At 33.2% G+C, this 9,895-nt stretch overlaps 1 protein-coding gene across 24 annotated transcripts in view; it reads right to left on the reverse strand.

Moving 5' to 3' along the window:
- LOC127068170 (stress-activated protein kinase JNK) overlaps positions 1-9,895 on the reverse strand; it is a 165,965-nt gene that overhangs the window by 11,277 nt on the left and 144,793 nt on the right. For 23 of the 24 annotated variants that reach the window (XM_051003967.1, XM_051003962.1, XM_051003963.1 and 20 more), the window contains 7 exons: positions 4,993-5,434; positions 2,027-2,156; positions 1,648-1,845; positions 1,343-1,477; positions 1,098-1,227; positions 628-786; positions 154-278 (listed from right to left, as the gene is read on the reverse strand). In XM_051003967.1, coding sequence (XP_050859924.1) covers positions 154-278; positions 628-786; positions 1,098-1,227; positions 1,343-1,477; positions 1,648-1,845; positions 2,027-2,156; positions 4,993-5,132 — 1,017 coding nt within the window. In that variant the 5' untranslated portion in view covers positions 5,133-5,434. Of the gene's footprint in view, positions 1-153; positions 279-627; positions 787-1,097; positions 1,228-1,342; positions 1,478-1,647; positions 1,846-2,026; positions 2,157-2,388; positions 2,525-4,992; positions 5,435-9,895 lie in introns of those variants that run through there. The other variant, XM_051003973.1, reaches the window with a different exon arrangement.

Consider the following 9,895-nt stretch of genomic DNA (forward strand, 5'->3'; position numbering starts at 1 on the left):
ATTAAACAAGAGAAAAAAGAAAAGAAACAGAGACAACGTAATAAAACATCGTCGTACGCATCATCATGGTTTTTTTTCTTTTTTTTTTTTTTTTAAATGTACGTACGTACGTACATACGTTTCATCAAATGATCTATATGATTCAATACTTACGGCATTTACTTCACCCTCGTCGTACCAGACGTTTATATAATTGTGAAGCAACGCGTCGTCGACGGATATGCGTCGTTCTGGGTCGATGACGAGCATGCGCGACAATAGGTCCCTAGCCTGGCTCGCTGCGATACATAAAGAGGAGAAAAAATAAGAGTAAACGAAAGAATAGAAAAAAAAAAAAAAATAAGGAGGAAGAAAAAGAAGAAGAAAATTCCTATACATAGATTATTATTTTCTCTTTTTTTTCTCTCTTTCTCTCTCTCTCTCTCTCTCTTTCTTTTTTTTGTTCGGTTCTTTTCTCATTTTTTTTTATTTTGTTTTTTCTTTTTTGTTTTTTCTTTTTCTTTTTTTTTTTTTTTTACATGAATATCTAGAAATAAAAAGATATGATCTTCGTAAAGGAAGGCTCTTGTGAAAGAGCTCATCGATTAGTAACGAATAAGGGCCGACGACTCGCGCTGACCTACTCACCCTTTAATCTATTATGCTCCGATGAGTCGGAGGGAAACAAAACGTCCGGGAATAGCCTGTCGAACGGATATCCAGGATATCGTGGTCTGTTCTCCACGTAATTCCTTACCGTTGGTTGCAACCGTTGCATGAATTCCTGTGCTGGAGTCCCCAGTTGCTCTGTATACGCATAGAAATATATATGTATAGATAGAAAAATGAATTATAAACAAAATAATATAAATAATTAGTTATAAATAAATAATGTAGTTAACGAAAATGAATATATGTATACGTATATAAGATAGACGTAGACAACCCCGCTCGTTCATCTTTCGTTTTTTATCCGATCATAAATATATTTATATTAATAATATAAAAAAATATTTATAACCTAACCTGTACTATATTAATAATACGAATACTTTTTTTTTATAATCATATGTTACTAATATATTAATAGAAATATTATAAAATAAATAAAAACTCACCAATTATTTTATTCCATTGATCGATGTGATCGGTACCAGGAAAAAGTACACCACCTCTGATCATTTCACCCATGATACATCCTACTGACCAAATGTCCACGTTCTCCTTATAGCCCATACCTAATATCACCTATTAAAATGACGATATTACATTATCGATCACATCGGAGAACACTATACAAATTTTTTATATAATCAAAAATTTTGTATCATCTTTTTATTATTTTTTATAATAATCTACTTACTTCTGGCGCTCGGTAATACCGCGTTACTACGTATGGTGTCATCATAAACGTTGTCCCGGCAGTCCTCGCCAGACCAAAGTCAAGAATTTTTAACGTACAATCGGACTTAACAACGATATTGCTTGGTTTTAGATCCTGTTATTTGTTCAAAAAAGAAAGAACAAAAAAAGAAAGAGATGAAGAAATTCGTATTAATATCGTCGTCATATATGTACGTATGTTCGATATATTTAAAAATGAATTTGAGATTATGCAATAGATACACACACGCACACACACACATATATATATGTATATATATTTACCCTATGAATGATACCAGCGGAGTGCAAATGCTTGATACCACAGAGCATTTGGTACAGCAGATACGACATACGTTCATGATCCAGATCCATTTGGATCACCTGACACAGATTCGCGTCCATAAGCTCCATCACCAAATACACATCTTGAAACTCGTCCAACGATCGTTGCGGCGTAAATGCGTTCAAAAGACCGATTATCTGTAAGATAAATCATCATCATCATCATCATCATCATCATCAAAGTCTAACTATACATATAAAGATTATACCGATCATTTCTTTGAGGTAATCAGCAGGAAAGGTATATCGGTAAAATTTCTAACGATGAAAATAGACGAAATTACACATGCATATATTTTTGTCGAAATCGAATTCTTACATTTTTGTGATTGACCAATTTCATCAGCTTGAACTCTCTATAGGCTCTCTTAGCGTGTGTCACGTTTTGAAAAGGTCTTGACAACTTCTTAATCGCCACATTTTGCGCCGTGACTGTGTCGTAAGCGGCGCTGTAACAGAGGAGGAGAAAAAAAAACCGTATATTTATTTTTTTTTTTCATTATTATATATATATATATATATATCTTTTCTTTACAACGTTAAAAGTTTTAACAGAGTTACGTTTTAACGGAGTGACGAAATTTCTATAGAAAAATATATGAGAAACTTTTTTATAATTATAATAATGAAAAATCCATTCGTGAGGCTTGGGGCTAGAAAAGGATGATAAAGACGACTCACCAAACGACACCCTGTGCGCCGACGCCACGTGGCTCGACGTCGACGTATCTCTCAGGTATGCAAAGCTCGGTATCGCCAAAAACATGACGACGATAACCACTTCTAACGTTGGCAGGTTCCATTGCGTTTGTAGGCACTGCGTTAGCCATACCTTAAGTGTCTAATATTCCTCTTTCCTTTTCTCTCTATCTCTTTTTCTCTTTCTCTGTTTTTTTATCTCTCTTTCTATCTCTTTTTCTCTTTCTTTATTTCTTCTTTTTTCACTCGAATTTGGCTCGTAAATTAGGTATACAGGGATCTCTCTAGCTACCAAATCAACGACAAGCACAACAAGATACAAAGGGAAAAAACGTAAACCTGTCGTAAACGTTTGTTTTCTTCATTCGACAAAGAGAATTAATTAATTTCCTTTTAAAAAAAAATTCGATAATTGAAAACTAGTCTTGTAATAGTACTACATTAATTTCACCAAGTTTTAATCATTGAGAAATCAAAGATTTATATTGAATTTGGGAAAGCATTTGAATAACTTTTCGAAAGATTAAATCAATGTTTTGTTCTAATGGAAACGATAGCTATTTAGTTTTCGAGGGAGTTATAATTATTATACAAATTCTCTTTGCTGATTGGCACAACGGTATTACTGTCAGCGACTTTGAAAAGTACTACTAATGGCGAAAGTTACGTTGATGAAAGTTACATTTCTGTAATGTAAGAAAGTTTTCGGATTTATTGTTAGAGAGTCGCTGACAGATTCTGCTTGATTGTCGGAACCATCCATACGTTTCTTTTTTATTGTTATTTTCATTTTTTATTCTTTATAATTTGGTATAAACTTATTAATATACGTGTGTGTATATATATATATCAAAGAAGATAATGGTAAAGAGGATGTATCATTTGGATGAGTCCAAAAACCATGCAAAAGGATGTCAATGTGAAACATACAAATCATAAAAATAATTATAATAATATATATACATACATATACACATACATATATATATATATATATATATCACTATGATCACACAGGGTGTCTTGGAATAAGCGAGAAATATTTTGAAACAATCAACTTATTCTAGGACATCCTGTACATATAACTTAAAAGTAAAAGAAGTTAAAATAATGAATGAGAGCGTTATGATATTAATTGTTAGTATAGTTTTATTCGTAATAGCTTTAACGTACGTCGATTAGGCTTGATGACGTTTGACCCAGACATTGATCCTTATTACTTGTCACGATAATGACGATTATGTTAATAGAAAACGGAAACACATGCGTAGATTCGATATACGTCGAATTATTATAAAGGATTATAAGTATGGATGGTCCTATGGTATACGACAGTTTTCATTTTTTAACTAATATTACTTTCATGATTTAATACAGTCCAAACAGAAAATAAATAAACAAACGAACAAATAAACAAACGACTAAATAAATAAATAAAATGAAAAAAGAAAAAGAAAAAGGAAAGAAACGGACTCGAAAATAATTGCAAAGTACACAAGTAAAAAAAAAAAAAAAAAAAAAAAAAGAAAGAAAAAGAAAAAAAAATTTAGTATCAGATTAAATTAAGAAAAAGTAAAAGAAGAAGAAGAAGAAGAAGAAGCTATCTCCTCTTTTTATCAAACTGATCGATGAATCGAAAATCCTTGGCATTGTGTATATACCTTACAATATGGCCGACCTAAAGGGAAAGGCATAATCGTAAAAGATGACTCGATCGGCAATTTTCCCAAAGCTTTTCCCCCATTGAATCTGCTATCGATCTTATTGCATCCTAAAAAACTTACCTTTTTGTTAGCCAAGACTACTAGACTGCTTGAATTTCATCGAAAACCAATATCCGTATACCTACTACTACTACTACAGGGACTTACCAAATAGATCTCTCTCTCTCTCTCTCTGTCTCTGTCTCTGTCTCTCTTTCTCTCTCTACTCTCTCTTTCTTTCTCTCTCTACTCTCTCTTTCTTTCTCTCTCCCTCTTGTCTATGGAATAATTCAGAGTGACTACGAGAAAGAAAGATCAGTGCTTCGGGAAGATAAAGAAGGATAAGTAACAAAGGAAGATACTAAACGCAACTTACCTACTTCATGTTTAATCGATTTCAACGAGAAAGAGAAAGCGAAAGAAACACTAAAGCTCGGTTAAACACATTACGTTAGGATCTTGGACCAACAAAACAATCGTATTTACGATAAAGCAGTTCTATTCGACTTAAATCCGGTATTAAAAGATTATAAGAGAAAGAAATAAAAAGAAAGAGAGAGAGAGAGAGAGAGAGAGAGAGAGAGAGAGAGAGAGAGAGAGAGAGAGAGAAAGAGAGAGAAAAAGCATATATAATATATACATACATATATACATACATATAGCCTCCATAGAAAAACTCTAATATATCTTCCTTACAATTTTTATAATCCGATTGTTGCACTGTTCCAAGATACGTAACAAGCCGATTGGTTTTTAATAACAAACACATACACACATACATAAATACACACACACACACAGTTATATAGAAACAGAATAATAAATTAGAAATAGGGGATGAAATGGAATGCAGATGAATTTATTATTAAATAATCAGACTTACCAGACGATTCCCTGAGCACCAGAACCAATTGGTTTGAGATTTTGATATCGCTTGAGAATGGTGAACTTGGTGTCCCCGACCTCGACCGTGTAAAACATGGCGGACAGCCGGGTTGTCATGTCAGGCCCCAGGTGAGGCATGCGCCTCGGTGCTCGCCTCTCTTGCTGCACCTGCACCTGCGCCTCCACCCCGGAGCACTCTTGGTGCACTCGACGGGGACTTACGCTCTTAGCCACTTTGGAGAAGAGATTTGTAGAATCCAAACGGAATAACAATAATATCGTACGTCGAGTTCTCTCTTTCTCTCCTCTTCGAACCCACCCCTTCTTCCTTCTTCCTCTTTACCTCTCCCACCTCCTCTCTTCTCCTTCAAAGTGCACCCTGGCAACGCCGTCCGTGAATCCGGACTTAATACCGGACTTAAAAGCAACGCCAGATTTGTCTGCGAACAAGAATTGTTTATTATCGATATTAGTGTTTCTTTTTTGTTTTGTTTTTTTTTCTCTTTTGCTTTTTTTTTTTATTATATGTTTATCGACAACGATCATTTGATCAATCATTATTTTTAAATCTCTCTCTCTCTCTCTATTACGTTTATAATATTGCAAGGGTTATTTTAATAATTCGTTTCTCGATGTTAATTATTAATTATGTAATAATTAATGCGAATGAGTATTACGTACGTATTAATGTGATTAGACAGGAATAATGTCTATATCGTTTATATTTGCACAATGCAATTTAATTTGCATTTTTTCGTCTTTTACGAAAGGTATACTATCATTGAGAAGGAAAACGATTTTTGTTTTACGAACGAAGAATAGTTTTCTTCTCTTTCTTTCTTTTTTTTTTCTTTTTCTCCTCTTTCTTTCTCTTTCTCGCTCTCTCTCTCTCTCTCTCTCTCTCTTTCGAGAGAGAGAGGAGATCAAGAAAATGCAGAAGAACGAAACTCGTGAGATGCGAATTTAACCCTCTCACGGTTGGAAACTACCCTAGGGATCCACATCGTTTACGATAAACGATAATGTCTTTCTATAGCTCGTAGCAACAAAACTCTGAAGGATATAAATGCTTGACGGAGATAGGTTAAAGTTTATATTGCTTATGATAATGTTATATCACCGTAGAAGAAACCTTCTTTAATATCCGTTTCATCGCGAGATATCTATGGATCTATTAACCATAATTCGTTAGATATATGAATCATGATGAAACTTTCAATATTATCATCATATTATTAACTCGATCAATGATAATGATCATTTTTCTTCGATTATTACAAGAACAATTTTAACTTTCTATAAATCTCATTTGAAATTTGATCGATCAAATGTAATCGAGTCTTTAATGAAAAAGTCATTGTATATAATTTTTAAGATCGATTACGGCAACGTTATTTCTTTTAACTATATATACATCAAAGAATAATATCCCTCTGTGTGTGTGTGTGTGTGGGTGTGTATATATAAATAAATAAAAACAAACAAAAAAGAAAAACCAAGTGTCTTGATGAACAATTTGATTTCGACCGAATGAAATACTCTCGGATTTTTTGTATTTACCCAACAAACGTTGGAAAGGGTATAAGAGTTACACGATTATTGCAATTATCGAGTGGAATTTGTCGATTAGAGTCATCGAGTTGCCTGCACTCTTTGCATTCCATTGAATGTGACACAGACATTATCGCGAACGACCTTTCAACGTTGCGCAGACTCCTCTCTTTCATAACTTACATCAGTGGAATTCTTAAGTGAGTGTAAACATAGAGCTATGTTAATCACGATTAGAGAAAGAGAGAGAGAGAGAGAGAGAGAGAGAGAGAGAGAGAGAGAGAGAGAGAGAGAGAGAGAGAGAGAGAGAGAGAGAATTCGTCTTTTTCTTTTTTATTTCAAATTTTATTTTCGTAAGACAATAAATGGAACGAGACGTTTTCTTTAACATTTTTTAGCTTCTTTCTCTCTCTTTATATATATGTGTGTGTGTATTTTTTCTCTACGTATTAGAGAGAATAAGAAAAGACGTTCCTTTGAGAAATCGCTTGGTATAATGAATTTTCCAAGGCCTCATTGGAATACCCGAGGAAAGAAGAGAAGAAGAAGTTGCCTGTAATGAAGGAGTTTTGTTAAGTATCACGAACTGAACGAACACGAACGATGAAAAAAGGATATATATATATATATATATACTTATTTGTATATAATGTATATATAAATATATATATATATACACACCTATATTAAGGAAATCGTAAGAAACTGGAAAATAAGTAGTAAGAACGATGCAAATCGTTAAAAATAAGTGTCTCGGTAAGGGATGGTTGAGTCTCTTGAGCAGAGAGAGAGAGAGAGAGAGAGAGAGAGAGAGAGAGACAAACAAAGAGAGAAAGAGAGAGAGAAAGAGTTCGTTTTACTAATCTGGGTCACAACATTGCATGGTCGTGTCGTCAACGAGAAATACGAAAAGCATAGAAAAGATACGACGGACATTCAAAGCAGTTTCGTTTCTCATCGCTGACTCTCTTTTTTTTTTCGTTTTTCTTTTTTTCTCATTTTTTTCTGTATCACCCTTTTTGCTCTCTCTCTTTCTCTCTCTTGTACTCTACGACCTACTCTTCGTTCGCAGAGAGTTGGCCATCGTTGAAATAGTAACTCTAGGTGGATCGATGAGGTGAACGCTCCTGGCGTGAGAACCTTCCTACCTATTTACTTTACGCGATAATCATTCTTACTTTCTATGTAAATTAAAAAATATAATACTCAAAAATAATCACGGAATGAATGTCGGAACTTAGTGATTGGATAGTTTAATAATCGACACATATTCTACAACGTATAATTATATCGAAAATAAATCGAATGGATCCATGAAATATATGAATTTTTCAATTTCTTTCTATCTTTCACGTCCGACATTATTATTGTATTATAATATTAAAAAAAAAAAAAAAAGAGAAAAAAGGAACGTGAAATGAGAAACAATGCAATTTGTGAGTTGGAATTATCGACGAATATCAATTAAAAAATATACGATTCTGAGAATCGTACTTCGATATTGGATATTTTAACAAGTGTGTCGTTTGACGATATTTTCTACGTGTATTTATCGAAAATAAATCAAATGGATCGTAACCCGTCCAATTTTGTATTATCTTTTAAATTGAATCATGTCCGACATTATTATCGTGTTGTGATGTCAAAGAAAAAATAAAAAGAAAGAAACAAAGAAAAAAAAAAAAAAAAGAGAGAAAGAAGAACAAGAACAAAAACGAAATACGAATAACGAAAAACGAAAAACGAAAAATGAAAAACGAAAATGTATTGTAATTTATGAATGAAAAGTATCAACGAAATATAATGTGGAAATTGGCCTAAGATATTTCAAAATGTCCATCGAAATCAGAATGCAATTGAGCGAATATATATTTATATATATATTTGCTCGCATATATACGAGAACACTTCTTCTAGCACCTTGGGATTCCCTCTATTATTTATAGCCAACGTCGCAGACGCCGTCGTCGTCGTCATCGACTTCCTCCTCCTCCTCCTCCCCCTTCACCTCCCCCTTCCCCTCCTACTCCTACTCTTACTCTTACTTCTACTCCTATTGCTACTCCTTCTCCTCCTTCTCTTCTTACTTCTCTTTCTCTTCGTTAGTTTCACAGTTAGACCGGGTCTGCGTGGGCCAACCACCTTCCGTCGTTCGCCACCTGCTACCAATTACGTAACATCGCGGATGGACGTACCAGAGTTACACGGTATGAGCCAAAAAGAGGAGAGAGAGAGAGAGAGAGAGGCTTAATCCAAAATTCCAAGGGAAAATCCAACGATTTGACGTTTTGAGAAATATTTCGAGGAGAAGGGAATTTGGATACATCGTTCTCGTACATGTATATACATTTATATATATTTATATATATATATTATATATATATTGTTGTTAATATCGAATTTATAATAATATCGCATAGTATTTGATTTGATTTTTTTTATTTAATTAATTAATTTCTCTGTATTATTTTGTTACCATTCGATCCAAGATTTGTAATCTATCGAAAGATTGGAACGAAATAATTCGATTTTATTAAATCGATGTAATAGATTAATATCATATTGCGAAATCGTATCGTGAAATCGGATTTAATTTCGTATTAAAAGTTAATCGATCATTTTCGACGATTCAATCACGGTTCTAAGATTTCTAATCTATCGAAAGCATCAAATGAAATAATTCGATTTTGTAAAATGAATATGATCGATCAAAATTCGATCGATAAAACATTTGTCTGACTTGATCGATCGATTGATACCAAAGAAAGGATTTTGAAAAACACGACGGCATCACTTCTCCCCTCTCGAGTATTTATTTTATCAAAGCTATTGCAAACTTTTATGAAATATGATATAGATAGTTATGATCGTAAAATAGGTCGTGAAACTCCAGACTGACTCTGAGGAGTTATTTTCAAATGAATTTTAGTTTAAAGGAATGAATATTGACTGACGTTTCGTGCCAACATCGGCGAGCACGAGAAGTTTCAAGAATAATTAGTATTCTTTATGAGAAATTAGAAAAAGTTATAGTTGGCGTAAGGATACAAAAAAAAAAAAAGAAAAAACGAAGAAAAAATACATCGAAATATTTTTTTCTACGTAAAAGTAACATTTTCTCGAAGACGTTTTATCAAGAGATATGAAATTTGTATTATGAAAAAACGAATAAAAATAAATATATATATATATATATATATATATATATATATATATATAGAGAGAGAGAGAGAGAGAGAGAGAGAAATAGACATTTGAAAGAAGAAGGACATAAGTTTGATAGAGTACAAAGCACTTTGTCATCTAGTCGAACACAATGCGATCACGAGTCTGCGACTCCTTGGCAATCG

Source organism: Vespula vulgaris, chromosome 12 (assembly GCF_905475345.1).
Source record: "Vespula vulgaris chromosome 12, iyVesVulg1.1, whole genome shotgun sequence".
Lineage (NCBI taxonomy): Eukaryota > Metazoa > Arthropoda > Insecta > Hymenoptera > Vespidae > Vespula > Vespula vulgaris.